We start from the raw sequence: 17,329 nt of genomic DNA, 5'->3' as shown, positions 1-17,329 counted from the left end.
TAAATTCATATTATAATGTCAGTTTTGTATATGTGGTGGGCTCGTATTGACCTTTTAAAATCCCCAAAGAAAGATTTAAAATCCTTCCTACATGTTAGTGATACTAGGCAGCCAACTCTGTCTATGCTAGATTTGCCCTGAAAACAAACAGCCTCTATTGTTCAATAGATAATATAGATAACGATGTAGAAATATTAGCAAATGCATTATCATCTATCTTTGTTTTCAGCCGGGAGGATGGAACGAAATAAAATACATTTATGACGGTCATGACCTAACAGGAACTGTAAATGGAGTGAAAGTTACGAAGAAAATGACAGGTGTGAACCTTTTAATGACATTATTAACCTATTGTCTTGTTATGTAGTACAATCTAGTAGCATCAAGCATCGTGCGACCTTTAAATCATTACTGCATATATATATATATATATATATATATATATATATATATATATATATATATATATATATTAAATAGAGGCTTAGGCAACATATATGAAGAATATAAACTCTATAAACTCGACAATGAGCCCGTGAACCGAACAGTAATAAGCATTTGTATTCGAATCTCAATGACAAGAATGGCCATGTAGGAAAGAAATTGAATTTAATGTCATGACGCTACTTTTTGAAACATCATTTAAATTATTTGAAAACGCGACAGCGAGTTCGTGTGAGTAAATAAAGCATTGTAACGGTTCCTTTATTCACAACTTGAGATGACGCCAGGCATGCGCAGTGCGAATCTGTAAACTAGTGAATTTTCCAAAGTTTTCTCTTTCGTGTAGGTGAAATTGAGGGAAGACCCACTGCCTTGCAACTTGGATCTTGCGACGTTTCAGGGGCGTTTTCAGGATTGATAGATGATGTAAGTAGTATGATATCATACATGCATCCCCATCATTTGCGATTTACATGTGCATTATGTTCTTGATCTAAATACACGAGGAAAATTCCGTATAATGACGCAAATGCTTCTAATAGTATATATATATATATATATATATATATATATATATATATATATATATATATATATATATATATATATATATATTAAAGACATTTTACATTAATAAAGGACGGTTTTCGTATTCATGATGAATTTTGACATAAAAAGGCGATTTGAAAATTCAATACATCATGAACCTTATGTTAACCATTGAGAATTGAATTTTATGAACGTTCTAGTGTTAAAAAGACAAGAGAAATTTAATCACCATTTTTTACAAGCATAGCTGTACTACTAAGCATGCACAGATTTTGTATTGCCTGAAAGAGAACTGTTCTTTTATGTGTCCGTTGATTCGATATTTATTTTATGCCTATTTGCAATTACAAAACTATAACATAGAGACTCCTATCAGGCAAAATTACAAAACTGTAACCTAGGGACTCCTATCAGCTAAAAAGTACAAAATTGTAATCTTGGGACTCCTATCAGCTAAAATATACAAAACTGTAAACTTGGATTTCCTATCAGCTAAAAGTACAAAACTGTAATCTAGTTACTCCTATCAGATAAAAGTATAAAACTGTAATCTAGTGACTAGTATCAGCTAAAAGTAGAAAACTGTAATCTAAGGACTTCTATCAAGTAAAATTATATATAAAAAAAACTGTTGTCTACGGACTCCTATCAGGTAAAATTATTTACACTATATAGTAAGTAAATCGTATGGCTAGAATATACTTCACACTGTATATCGTCCTCTGTGCTCATTTGAAGTCGTCCAAAGCGTCAACCTAGCTGGCAAGAGTGCAAGAAAGAGATAACTATATGCTGAAGCCAGCTCGCAACCAAGGCAGCTCGTAAGAGCGCACACTGTCTCTCAATATAGATATCCAGAATCGATGGAATTATATACGCTAGTATAATACCATAAACAAGAATTCAGACAAAAATACATTAGAAGAAAACACAGAGGGAATACTACTCACGAGCAAGGAAAACGAGAAAACATGGCGGAGGTTCACAACGCAATAAGGAAACTAGAAATCTTTTTTAAAACAAGAAGAATTGAGACTGAAGAAGGGCCATATCTTGAATGCAAGTATCAGGAAGGTACCCAGGAATTAGATATGAGACACATACTGAGAGAGAGAGTACCTACTACGTCAACAGTAATAATAGCCCTAAAAATTAGGAATCCGGACATTTTAGAACAAATTTACTCCATCAACAGGAAAGGATATGAGGGATACATAATACGACCAAGAGGGAATTTGCCGGTATTACAGTCTGGAGAAATAAGTATTTCGGGAGAGACTGTAATAGTTAAAGACCCATCACCAATTCTAAAAAGATCAAGAAACAGACAGGAGAACTCCATTTATCGGATATCCCCATGGAAATACCATTGGAAGAAACTGTCGCCTGTTTCGAAAAAAATTCGGTATAAGGATAGAAATATCTAGACTGGCAACGGTTCCAGGATTCTCCATATACAACTGAATCAGAATACTGGAAATTGAAAAAACAAAACTGAGAGGGATCAAAAGAGCCTTCTACTTACATGGTTTTCTGACAAAAGCTTGGTATAAGGGATGTATATACCACCGGAAGTGCAACAGATGTGGGGAGACAGGGCACACCCCACATAAATGGTCCAAAACCCCGGGGGAAAACCAGTTAACGAACACAAAACAAATATACACAACTACGATGGAAATCTTCCCGACTATAAGGCAACAAGAACAAAAACAACAAGGGGAAACACAACAACAACACCAACAGGATCAGGAACATCAACACCAAGGACAAAAAATACTCCAACAACAACAAGAACAAAAACAACAACAAGGAAAAACACAACAACAACAACACCAACAAAGTGATCAGGAACGCCAACACCATGTAGAACAAAAACAACAACAAGGGAAACAACAAAGACAACAAAATGGACAAAATAAATTCCAACAACAGCAACAAAAACAAGAGACACAGCGTTTAAAACAACAAGAAAAGCAAGAAACTAAGAGCTTAAAACAACAGGAGAAACAACAACACCAGTTAGTACAAAAACAAACCCAGCAACAACAACAGAAGGCACAACAACAAGTAGCAGGAAAACCAGTAGAAGTACTCTAAGAGAAACAAAAGTAACATACAGCGCCAATTATGAAAAATAGAAACATACAACAAGGAAATTTGGAAACAAAACCAGAGCAGAGTAGCAAAAATACAAAAACAACGGAAACAGTGCAAAATGAGATAGAAAAATATCTGGAAGCTAACATGAACGAAAACTTTAGGGAAACATACAACAAGAAAACAAAACCAGAGCAGAGTAGCCAAAAGACAAAAACGACGTGGAAAAATAAACACAAAAGAGGGAAACAATGATAAATGAGATAGAAATATATATGGAAGATTATGATGATTGTCCGGAAGATAATTCGGATAACCAGGAAACCATAACGGAAACATCAAAAGATCCAGAGCCAACAACACCGCTAGAAGAAGAATTAAACAGAGTCAGACGTGGAAGGAGAGCATTAAAGAAACAAAAGAGAGAAGAGGCAAAAACGAACGAAACCTACCTTCTGGAAGACGACGAATACTTTGAACAGAATTTTCATCTTATTAAAAAAAAATACAATATGTATACAACAAAAATAAATTTACAAAATTTACAAAATAAAAATAGAAAAGGTATAACAAAAAAATTCAATACTAAATATAAATGTATACAAATAGTATAACATGAAACTCATATCAAAGTGGAAAAATATAAATAAAGAGAAAAATATAGCACATACAACCACAAGTAGGGCAGGAGGGCCTCCTTAAATGGTCTGAGAAGATCGACCAGGAAGAGCACCCTCCAAAATAAAAATATTAAAAAAATTTGAAGTCGTAGGGCCAAAATTGATTGTGCATTCACTAACATAACCTTAAAACTCTCGTTATCTCGCTTTTGAAAGGCGATAGGTAGCTATCACCCTTAGGGCGTCAATGACGAAAACTGAAACATTTTAGTATGGTAGTTTCAATGTACCTTAAGATTTGACACAAATACATCGAGATGCTTGTTGTCCTGCACGCGTTATTGTATTGCCGTTCACATGCGAGACACCGCATTCCGAGAAGCACCAGCTAACTTGTTTAGGTGTCAGCTGATTAGATATTTTTTTTGTCTGTAATTATTATACTGTACTCAAGGTACTCCAATCGGTTAAAAAAATGAATTACAATTCATAGTTTATGCGTCCTTATTTGAAATCAACTGGCCAAAAATGCATTGTGTAATGACCAAGAAGGGCACGTGTTACTTATTGGTCAGGTTCAATTCCGAGTGCTTCTGGAGATGTACGCAAACATCAACAATAAATGTCAGTACAACGTCCTTTTTCAGTCAGTAAATTGGCACATGCAGTGTAATTCTTAATTCAAATATTTAAGCAAAATAAAAAAATGCACTGATCAATCACGCATAGGATGCTATTTATTGTAAAACATGTCGTGTTTTTCCTTTGTGAGGTATAGTGTATTAGATTGCTTTCAACCAGGTGAAGTAATAGGAACTTCTTGAGGTAAATAACAGTTGTCTTTTCGACAGCCTTATATGAATTACGGTTCTAATGGATGGAAGAATTGCAACCAGTCTAGAAATGGGTTAAGATAATGCAGAGTATGTATGGGTTTGGCTCGCAGGGATAACGAAAATAAGACTTTTAGTATAAAGAATCTTTTGAGGGCTAGTTGTAACTGAAAAAGCCCAGATACATTGTTTTATTGATATAATTTCAATCATTTTACTGACTTGAGCTTAGAAAACCCATTACTGAAATTAGCACCTGACTCTTTGGTGTATAATTTGAAAGCACATGTTTCAAACACATGCAAATCCATAAAAACCAGCGACTCATATGATTTTCTCTACAAAAAAAGAGCTATCCTCAAGTATGTATCTATGCTGATAAATATAGGTGTTATCATGAGCATTCAGAAGTTTGAAGTTATTCAGTTTTTAATATTATGGTATTTGCATAGATTTAATATGGGAACATAAGTAGTATCGTGAATCCTATAAGACCCTAAATGTAAGATGAGACTATTCTACCACATCAGAATGGAACTTAATGCCTTGTATCGTCGTTTCAGGTTCATCTTTATTTATGTGCACCGGTGGGATTGTAGCCGTTGATGGAAGACAAGAGTTTTGTGTAATTCTGATGTATCACTAACGGAAATAGAAAATAAATATGTGATCCTTTTGAACGATGTCACCTGTAAAACAGAATCGAAATTTGGATGAACTTCACGAGAAGCTGAAATGATGAAATGACACTTAACTTTTACCTGAGGAGGCGTTTTCTACCAAAAAATTGCACAGCATCGTAATATCATATCATAACATAGCACCATTATAGTCCATGTAATTTATTGCAAATAGATTCATAAGCCGTATGTACCCATACTGTATAGATTTAAGGTAGGGAATATCTGTGATGTATGTACACATACTATTTAAATTAATGTTATGGGATAACTGTACCGTATGGACGCATACTACATAGATTCTTGTATGGGATAGCTGTACCATATGTGCAAATGCTGAAGAGATTCAATGTATCGGAAACAGTACTGTATGTGCCTATACTATATGCATTCTTGCATGGGATAACTGTACCGTATGCATCCATACTATATGGATTCAATGTATGTTATAATGGTGTCGTATACACTCATACTATATAAACACATTGAATGGAATAACTATGCAGTATGTACCCATACTTAAAAAGAAACAATGCATTCCACACAGACAGACATACAGACAGACAGGAGAAATCGAAACAATTATCCGATGAGGAGATATATAGGACACCTATGTCCTTTTCATCAGTAAAGCAGCCAGCCTGCTGCAGATAATTTTCGTGTCGTGTATTGGAATTTAACTCTTTCATTAACAGTTTTGTACAGATTACGCGCAAGTAGAGTTCTTCGATTGGTCTCACAATTACCTCCCTGTAATGGATTATTTCCTTGTAGATGACGCGGTACTACTTCATTTTAAGTCTGAAATTACGTGATGTAATAATAATAAAAGGGAAGCATTATTGAAATAAAGAACTTTATTTTTAATAAAGTGGAAGTCTTACATAGCGTCTTTATTTGATATTGCAACATCGTTCCTGTCATATTTTGCATACGAAGAGAAGAATGGTCGGTCTGTGGTAATTCAGGAACTGTCATTTCTATTACTTAAAAACGACTCCTTCTAATTCATTGTCATTTGAACTCACACAGATTATATGTGCAGGTAATTTATCATTTAACTTAACTAAATTATTTGCAAAATTAAAAAATACATTCTTTCTAACATCAGATATATTTATTTTAGGGACAGTCAGCTTAAATGGAAAGATTGTAACAAACTTGCCCTCCAAAATATAAATACTTCTTGCCTAACGAAATGCAGTTTAAATTTATTGAAAGAATCAGAATGATCGAACATTGTTATGCATGTAGGTGCAGTGTGCAATACATATCAATTATTTCTCTTTAAGAAATGTCTCATGGGCAGACATTTATGCTGTGAACAAGATACGATAACAACGTTTTTGTGTAAACTCAAAGTGCTAATATCTGTTGAGATAAATTCTTCATATAAAGAGTCTTCCAGTAATAAACATAATTTTGTTAGATAGAAACAATAACCCAGGATACAAGGATATTTTATGAAAATATTAAACATTAATAGCATAGGTTTTGTTAAATTAATGTAGCTTTTTGTTTCAGTGGGAAAAATACTGAATATCATAAGACATTTAAAAATCACGTATGCTTTAAATACAAATAAAAAAATATCAAATATGAATAAAAATATGAATATAAATATCTCAGATATGAATAAAATATCTCAAATAGTAATAAAAATGTCCCAAGCATTAAACTTAGCTTTATATCAGCGTGAAAGCTATATATTTTGTTGATATAAATATTGTGTGTTTAAGTGTTTCCATCTCTAAGTATGTGCATTTGTGGTAAACTCTGTGTTAATGTCGCCAGGAAGAAAACTTAACACCATGTGACTTTCTAAGATCGGCATACTGTACTTTCTTGATATAGTCGTTTATGATAAATTTTATTATCTTTCCTGGAAAATGTTTACTTGTTCTCATCTTTCTAATAAATCTAAACAGTTGAATATTTAAAAGAGTGATGACTTATGTTCAAATATAAACTATGTGTCAGGAAAGAAATGCTGAATTTGGTGCCAAGATAATGACTCAGCAATGCACCATTCAAGAGTTTAATTCCGTGTGAATTGTACGTTGACTAAACCAGCAATCAAGGGTTTAGAAAAATGATGTACTCTAACGGGTCGTGAAAGTATGTCGCATGGACAGATTACACATATCGTTTTGTACGTCAAGTGAGTCTGCAATATAGTTGCTTACGCTTGCTCAGTTGCAACCTGAACACCTCGAAGAAAAAGTGATTCCAGCCGAATGGTGGCATCGAAATCAGAAATCGTCAGTATAGTTTTCCTACTTCAGCCAAATGACAGTAATATTCAAGCTCTTTCTTTACTGAAACGTCACGTCCCTGTTAATGACTAATTAGGCTTGCTAGACTGACAGCGTTGAACCTGAAGTAAATGGCCCAAGGTATAATGAGTTACAGGAGTAAATATGATATATACATGATTCATATTTGTTTTTTTTTCTTCCTGTATTATTAATGTTATTCAAGTCTGACTTAAATCGAAAGAGCAATTTCGCCTACTTTGGTATATTAAAAGAGAAAATCAAAGTCTTTAAGCACAATGATTTTATTGCACTGGGACAGACACAATCTTGTATTTATGTACTGTAAAATACGGAGTCGGTGACAGATGTTACACAGCACGCTGCTTTCTTTTCACACGAACTTTATAGTATAACGAAAATAAAAATCACCGCTGAGAAATGCAGTGAGCCTAATTGGTAGAAACAGCCGGAGCTGCGGCCATGAAAGTTCTCGATACATAGCCTGTCACCATTATTCCTTCACGATATCATCCAGACTGGCTAGAATAATCTCGATACATAGCTTGTCACCATTATTCCTTCACGATATCATCCAGACTGGCTAGAATAATCTCGATACATAGCCTGTCACCATTATTCCTTCACGATATCATCCAGACTGGCTAGAATAATCTCGATACATAGACTGTCACCATTATTCCTTCACGATATCATCCAGACTGGCTAGAATAATCTCGATACATAGCCTGTCACCATTATTCCTTCACGATATCATCCAGACTGGCTAGAATAATCTCGATACATAGCCTGTCACCATTATTCCTTCACGATATCATCCAGACTTGCCAGAATAACATCCACATTATCATCTTTTTCAGACGTAAAAAGAAAATGTGATTGCTGTCCTTTTCCTCCATATGGTGTTTACTTTTTGTGTTGTTTTATGGCATTCTTCTGCATCCAGTGTTTATAAAAGAAAGATTAATAGCACAAAGTCAAAGCAGGTTAGGTTTAAAATAAATGAAGATTGCAATGATAAAAACTACTTATGGCACAAAAATAACTTGGAGTTTCTTTAATAAATGTTTTACCACATCTCAAAATCCCATGGTGTATACAAAAGCTGATTTCTTTCTTTAAAGGAAATGTTGTTTCTAGACATTGATTCGTATAAAATAAGGACAAAAATAGCAATCAAACATCACCCCAAATGTCTTGGCAGATTTGATGTAGCAATTTCGTTTGCATACATTTTACATGTGGTTGCATACATTTCACGTTTGGCTACATACGTTTTTCATTCGTGTGCATACATTGTACATTCGTTTGCATACATTTTACATTCGTTTGCATACATGTATGTCAGAACGCTTATTAAATTATTTTATCTTTGACATTTTGTATTGAATAGGCATAACTGTCAATAGTAAATTGCTTTGGATGCATTCCTTTAGCATGTCTTTTATAATGCATTGGGCTTTGATCCCGGGCTTCATAATTATGGCCTGCCGGTATAACATCAATTCCCGCAGTGGTTATATAACCTGCACTGTCTGTGGTTTACGGGTCAGCTAAAGATCAAAATAATTATAATAAAATAATTCTTTCTTGCATTCGGTTTGAAACAGTTTCCAAAGTGCACTTGCAAAATTGAATTACTTTGTCACCTTTAATTTTGTGGTTTCCATGTACCATTAATAGCCTGCCAAGAATGATAGCAAGAACACACAGAAAACCTTATATGCTCATCTATGTATAATTGTGAAATGTGTTCTGATTGAACGTAAATGTGTTTATAACATTATGTAATATTTCTACGCAAAAATACATACTTTAATTCTTAAAAATGTTGAAACAATCCGCTACATGCTGTATTTTAAAATTGATATAAAATAATTTAAACATGCAAAAATGCTTCCAAGATATGAATCCAATTGATTCCAAAATAAGTGTACCGTAAAGTCTCTAAAAAGATTATTGAATCCAATTGTATCAAAAAAGTGTACCGTAATGTCTCTAAATAGATACTTGAATCCAATTGTATCAAAAATAAGTGTACCTTAATGTCTCTAAAAAGAGACTTGAATCCGATTGTCTCCAAAGTAAGTGTACCGTAAATGTCTCTAAAACAGACTTCAATCAAAGTGTCTCCAAAATAAGTGTACAGTAACGTCTCTAAATAGACACTTCAATCCAATTGTTTCCAAAATAAGTGTACCGTAATGTCTCTAAAAAGTGCTTGAATCCAATTGTCTCCAAAAATGTGTACCGTAATGTCTCTAACAAGAGACTTGAATCCAATTGTCTCCAAAATAAGTGTTCCGTAATGATCTCAGAAGAGACATGAATCCAATTGTTACCAAAATAAGTGTATCTTCATGTCTCTAAAAAGAGACTTGAATCCAAGTGTTCCCAAACTAAGTATACCGTAATGTCTCTAAAACAAGACTTGAATAATATTGTCTCCAAAATAAGTGTACCGTAATGTCTCTAAAACAATGCTTGAATCGAATTGTTTTCAAAAATGTGTACTATAATGTCTCTAAAAAGAGTCTTGAATCAATTTGTCTCCAAAATAGTGTACCGTAATGTCTTTAAACATTCAAATAAGTGTACCGTAATGTCTCCAAAATAAATGTACCGTAATGTCGCCAAGATAAGTGTACCGTAATGTCGGCAAAATAAGTGCACCGTAATGTGTCTAAACATTCCAACCTTTGCATTGCTATCCTAAAGAAAATCTTTGAAACATAGAAGTTAGTTTTGTTCTTACTAATAAAGTCTAGCTATGAAAATGAAGTCCATGGAAAACGTTTCCCCCACGGCTTAGGCGTTTATGTTTTGCTTAAATATTATTCTGAAAAGCGGAGAATTATAAATTGCTACCAAAAAGCTCATCACCTCGATTAATGACCTTATCCTTTGCTCGCCTGTCTGGGAATTTTAGCTTCCGTTTAACTTCATAGTTCACAACCTTTCCAATACCTGCTCTTCACATTTTCAGACGTCACCATAGAAATATTTGCTATAGCAGTACTTTCTTCATGGGCTGATAACGTAGCAGAGGAGAACGTGCTGATAAAGAATATTGCCTTCTCTGTACTTGTATAATGTTACTGGATGCTAAATTCGCTAACTTGAACACAAGAAGAAAACTTGTAATATAAATGTGCAATGCGAAAGATATCCCGACTCATATTTATGAACCCTAATCCTATTAAAAAAAATACATATTTGAGTTATAAGAGTAACAATTGAATTGAATACAAATTCCGGAAAATTTCAATCCTGACAATAGTATGAATACTCACAGCACAAATAATGATAATCATACCATAGTTTCAGTAATAATAATAATAATAATAATAATGACAACAATAATGATAAAATTTAATAGTAATAAGAATAAGAATAAAAACGATAATAATTTCATTATCATCAACAAAGAAACCAACGCCCCACCAGCTACCATCTTTTTTACTATAGTCATTCTCGCATAAAATCAATAAAGACCAAGAACACTCCATCAACAACATATCTGAACTATCGAATAAATTACGTTTTATCTCTCTCAAAATATACCCCGAGGGACGGATCCAACCCATTATCTATTTTGTCCGTTAATTTACATCTGAGGTTGTGGTTTCACTTATCCGGTCGGCACCACAGAGGAAGTTGCCCATATCTGTTATATATAGTTTTTTTCTTCCCTAAAACTGTTGGTAAAAAAGCAACAGTATGATTTCCCTAAGTTAATTTGTTTTTCGTTGTTCCGTCTTTAATTGCACGCTAAAGCCTAACATTTATGAGAATACTGTCAGTTAACTCGTCCATCATATTTTGGCGCTTTCCTACTTCACATGACAAAATCCACAGACGATACAGTTGAGTCACATGACCAAATGAACCGAATGTTTTTTAAATGAGCCAATGAGTGGAAGTCGCATCGGATTGGTTGTACATATCACCAAAAGTACGCTTCAGGCAACTATAACTCAACAGCCAAGAAAAATACCGGTAAATATGTAAATTGTACACCGATTTGTGCAGACAAGAGTGTCCTCACGATATTGCATATTTTAAAGAAAAGGCGAGACTTTTCCCCATAGCGTTATGTCAGTACCATTACAGGTTTGGGTCTGATTTATCGGACTAAGACAGGTACGTCTTCATGACTTTGACAAGTACTTGGTTTCGAAACAAAGACCAGTACAATACTCGTACCAGAAGGAAGCAATCATGTAGAAGTGCTAGATGGCGGCAAGGACCATGTCATAATATTAGACGATATCAAAATCAACCGGGACACAAAAAAGAATTAAAAAAATTCTGAGTTACGTGACAAGAGCTGCAAGCCTCTCTACCCTGTGCAATCTAACTACAACATACCTTAGTACAGGCTGCTTTATATTGTTTTCTGGCCTGGACAATCGCGATTTGGATCAGTGTAGTTCCATAGGTACAGCAAAGTTCAAGCAATGGTTTCATGTAGCGAATAGAAGTAGCAACCATTATTTTATTACATTTCACATAGATGCAGAAACAGTTCTTAAAATGTTCCGTCGTGAATTTTGTGAATTCTATCTACCGGATTAGCAAACAGGATGACAGCAGCATGCCGACAACAGTTTTATGAAAATAATTTGCATACAATGCCATTTGTACCATTCGACAGGCAGGAAGGTGATAATGAGGTAATGCGCATGTATGCAGAGAAACAAAAACAACTGCGTGGTCACTTTCTCGCTGAAAAAGTTGGAGAACAAATGTTTCAGAGCCATGAGGCTCAAAAATTATTTAAGACAACCACAGAGAAGATAGAACAGACTGCGACAGCACATTATGCTAAGCAAGATCTGCTTATCAAATCTTTGCAAAACAAAGAGATGCAACAATTAAGAGTCAAGCAGCGCAAGAGAATGCATTATTACAACTTTCTGATGTATCATATCTAGACGTTTCTGCGTTAGAAGCTATGTCTGAGACGAGAATGAGAGAGAGAAGTAAAATAAAAGTAATCTATTAGCTACTATCTAAAGATCATTACCTATTAGATCGGCATGAAGCTAAGGACATGCACAGAGATGTTGAAAGCTCAAGAAGAGAGATAACAAAATGTAATTTAAAAAATGGGGAAAAACATCACGATATTCCTGAAATCATATCCCATTTGGAAATTACCAAGAGCGAAATCCTGATCTGCCACATCTTTCAAGAAAGACATATGACACACGGAGAAACAATACAAGCTTAAATCTGCTTTAAAGGAATCTTGCACCTTAGCAGGTAAGACCCATTGTAATCACACACGATGGAACCGTCTCCACCAGCTATATTATTTAAGTAGGCATCCCCTCAGCAAACGAAAATGGTAAAACGATCCATATTTGAGAAAGCACATCTGTGGGGTTAATTAAAAGCACCTCCATCTGCCGTACCACAATGTTTACTATCGTTTAAGCATCAGCAAAATTTCAACCTATATCACCTGAACGGTCCTCAACATCTCAACAGCCATCAACATCAACAACAACATCAACATCAAGAACAAAACCCGCTCCATCACGTCAATGGCCCGAAACATGTCAACGCGCTTGTAGGTCATATAAATCTTCCGCTGCTAAAAAGATAACCAAAGAAAGGAAAATGCAAAATTATAACAGGCAAAAGAATTAAATACTACAACAACAAGCCAAAGTTTGTCACGCATCTAAAGTTACTTTTCAGCAGCAAACAGCACGCAATAATGGTGGTGAAATAGATGAAATCACATAATTACTAGCTCAACTTCTTCTGCGAAAGATGTTAATTTAGAGTACATGGTTTTTATACAAATACCTGATATAGATCATATGTCTCACTTCTCAGTTACTCTGAGTAAGCATCGGGAAGCAGTGGTCATTTTACCGTCCAATAGAATACGCCCATAGAACTATCACATGACAATCGCTATGAAATTGCTTTCATATCTGCAGAAATATGGCACTAATTTCACAATATCACAGCCAGCAATAATAGGTTCATGTATTTAATTTCTGCTAATGATGTTGGAAAGATGCTTATCCTGATTGCTGGGCACACAATATTGTTGATATGATGTGTACAATATTGTTGATATGATGCATACACTATGAATACTAAGATGACCGCTATCGCTTAACCGGCTTGAAGCAGCTGTTCCGTTTTTTGTGCCGTTTTCATGATATTTGTGCTTGTTTCCTGTCTTCATCTACGTTATTGTGTTCATTATGTATTGGCTGTTCAGTTCGTATGCGTTTCTTCACCCCCTTATTTTGGAAACGAGAACAATTAGACTTTTTCTCAGCTATCTGGCTCCACTGCTACAACTTCCTTTGTTTTTTAACAAACATCCGTCACGTGATACTCGCCAGTCAACCCGTTTATGCTATGATGGACCCTCATTAATTGCTTTAAATGACCACTCCTTAGCTCTCTGGGACTACATTCATCATTACCTAAATGTAAACAGAAGCGAAAAAAGAAACGTTGTTTCAAAGCTGGCAGGCATATAACAAGAAGAAGAATTCCATGTTTCTCTCTTATGCCCTTTCCGACTCAACAATTTAAACATTCGACCGTTAATTTAGATAACATAATTCAAATCCCTATTAATTCGTCAACCTTTGTGTCAACTATCCAAGAGATACCTCTGCGTATTGCATTATTCAATGCCCATTCAGAAGGACCACCGGAAAAGCGCACAGAAATAGTTAATTTTATCAACGACCATAATATCGACGTCTTCTTCCAGACAGAAACATGGCTAAAAACATCAGGCGATGAACCCAAGTGCGCGGATCTAACACCCACTGGTTACTCCATCAAGTCGTTCCCCCATAACTCTCGCGGAGGTGGAACTGCTGTCATCACAAAGAACTCCATGATCAAACGTCTTAACCACACCACAACATTCAATTTCGGCCACACATCGTTTGAACTAGTCCAAACAACACTCACACTGGAGCAAAGGTCAGTCCATTTATTTTGCCTATACCGCCCTCCTCCTAGTAGAAAAAACAAGCTGACTTAATCTCTCTTTTTGGAGCAGTTTCCGAATCTCCTAGAGTATGGAAATTGGATAGGTGGCAACCTGATTATTCTTGGAGATTTCAACTTTCACTTTGACTATCCCAGAAACCCAAACACATCAAACCTCCTAGATTCCATTAATGTTTTCAACCTCAAACAGTCAGTTAACCAACCCACCCATAAACATGGTCACATTTTAGACTGGATTCTTCATAGACCTGATGATAACATTCTACGGTCCTCCCTGGTATCTCATGAACTTGCATCAGATCACCTCTGCATTATATGCCATCTTGATGTATTAGTCTCTAACCCTCCACCTTTATCTGCTACTAAGAGAAACCTCCGTATGATAAATAGAACCAAACTAATGCACGACATCCAAGCTAACCTAACAACTTGCTTACCTCCTACAGCAGAACAACTCGATAACTGCCTGCGTTCATTCTCGACAAACATGCCCCAGCTACCAAGTGCAAAGTATCAATTCAAAAGTGTACTCCATGGCATGGCAGTGTTAGGGACCAGTTTCGCACTGCTAAAAGAGACCGCCATAAAGCTGAGAGGCTTAGGCTTTCCACCAGACTCACTATTCATAAGCAAATCTCTGAAGCCGCTAAGAAGAATGTCACAAATATAATCAATGCGCGAAATCAGCCCACTACACTACTAAGATCATGGAAAGTTCCAGCTGCAAAGAGCTCTTCGAGATTACTAACACGCTAATGTCAAGGAACAAATCTACACCACTTCCAACTACCTTCTCTCCAGTCGACCTTCCGGACATGTTTGCAAATTTCTTCCGTGACAAAGTACAAACCATTAGAGATAAGCTTGACACCACAATTTCGATTAACTCGTCGTCACCATACAGTTGGGATACATAATTTGAGCGGCAACCATTAGCAACATTTGAACCTGTCTCTATGGATTTCGTACGTACAATCCTGATGAAGAGTGCACCAAAGTCAATTGAACTTGATCCAGTTCCAACATCATTGCAGCTTGTGTGCTTAATTCCAATATTGCCTTCACTAACTGATGTTATTAATACCTCTCTCTCTCATCCGGGGAATTCCCATCATTTTTCAAAACTGCCATTCTAACGCCTCTGCTGAAGAAACCAACACCAGACCATAACGATTTAAAGACCTACTGCCCAGTTTCTAACCTCCCATTCATATCAAAAATCTTAAAAAGGTTGTTATATCCAAGCTTGTATCTCATCTGAATTCAAACAGTCTTTTTAGCAATGTACAATCTGCATATCTCACTTGCCAAAGTACTGAAACTACTCTTCTGAAAGTAGTTAATGACATTCTCTCTGCTTTGGATAGTGGAAAAATTACAGTCCTCACCCTCCTTGATTTTTATGCAGCATTTGACACAATATACCATGATATATTACTTCACCATCTCCAGCATGTATTTTGGCATTCATGATACAGCCTTACTGTGGTTCAAGTCCTACTTGGTCAACAGGACACATATTGTGTCTGCAAATGGAATACACTCCAGCCCAGTTGATCTATGTTGTGGTGTTCCACAGGGGTCTGTTCTTGGACCTGTTCTCTTCATTTTATACACTCAGCCGCTCTCAAGTGTCATAGAGCATCCTCCAGTGTCTCGCCAATTGTACGCTGATGACGCCCAAATATACAAATCTAGCCACCCAACTGAAGTTGATGCTACCATCCTAGGTGTAGAGAGGTGCATTTCTGATCCGAAATCATGGATGACATGTAACAAGCTGCAGATGAATGATGATAAAACTGAGGCCATTCTGATCACAACACAAAGACTTTTTCATTCACATCCTTTACCTCAAACAATAAATATCAGCAACACCAACATTAAATTCACACAATCAGTACGAAACCTAGGTGTTACTCTGGACAGTACTCTCACAATGCACCAACATGTCATGAACATATGCAAGGCTTCATATCTTGAGCTGAGACGAATCAGCTCCATTCGCAAATATCTTTCAGTTGATGCCACTAAAACACTTGTGTGTTCATTAGTACTTTCAAGACTTGACTATTGTAACTCAATTCTGTCTGGTTCATCTCAATATCTACTCCAGAAACTTCAAAAAGTTCAACACACAGCTGCTTTGATCATTCTTAGGGTACCACGATCAGAGTACACCTCCCCGCTGCTCTGTACTCTACACTGGCTATCCATTCGATCCAGAATCAAACACAAAATTTGTTCTCTGTGCTACGTTTCACTGACGGACTCCAGTCCAACATACCTATCCTACCTCACCCATGTGCACACACCAGCAAGATACTTACGCTCCTCTTCTGACAATCGTATACTCATTATTGCCACTATGAAAGCAAAGTCATATGGACAGCGTTCTTTTGCATACCAGGGCCCAGCAACGTGGAATGAATTGCCCACTGAACTTAGACACAAAGACACAGTGATCCCATTCAAGAGTGCTCTCAAAACTCACTTATTTCGACTGCAAGAACAAACTTAAAGCCCTAATAATGTTTCCTACCTTAAATATTTTCAGCATGTTTTTTATGTTTTCTAATTTTATGGTGTTTGTTTTTGTAATCATATCATTATATATGTTTTTTATCTTATAGGTGTTGTCTAATGTTGTAAAGCGCTTAGTGCTTCTAAAGATCAGGCGCTATACAAAGTCCTCATTATTATTATTATTATTAGATTGTTGATATGATGCGTACAATATTATTGATATGATGCATACACTATTGTTGATATGATGCATACATTATTGTTGATATAATGCGTACAATATTATTGATATGATGCAT

The 17,329-nt window shown here is 35.7% G+C and overlaps 1 protein-coding gene across 3 annotated transcripts in view; it reads left to right on the top strand.

The window, feature by feature from the left end:
• LOC149777508 (uncharacterized) overlaps nucleotides 1-6,109 on the top strand; it is a 42,197-nt gene extending 36,088 nt beyond the window's left edge. For all 3 annotated transcript variants that reach the window (XM_089942090.1, XM_089942088.1, XM_089942089.1), the window contains 3 exons: nucleotides 230-320; nucleotides 791-870; nucleotides 5,110-6,109. In XM_089942090.1, the coding sequence (XP_089798216.1) occupies nucleotides 230-320; nucleotides 791-870; nucleotides 5,110-5,145 (207 nt within the window). In that variant the 3' untranslated portion in view covers nucleotides 5,146-6,109. The remainder of the gene's footprint in view (nucleotides 1-229; nucleotides 321-790; nucleotides 871-5,109) is intronic.
• The last annotated feature ends 11,220 nt before the right edge of the window (nucleotides 6,110-17,329 follow it).

The sequence above is a fragment of the Sinohyriopsis cumingii genome, chromosome 18 (assembly GCF_028554795.1).
Source record: "Sinohyriopsis cumingii isolate HCF-2022 chromosome 18, ASM2855479v2, whole genome shotgun sequence".
NCBI classification, from domain to species: domain Eukaryota; kingdom Metazoa; phylum Mollusca; class Bivalvia; order Unionida; family Unionidae; genus Sinohyriopsis; species Sinohyriopsis cumingii.
The sequence above is the reverse complement of the archived record's forward strand: the minus strand, read 5'-3'. Positions and strand labels throughout refer to the sequence as shown.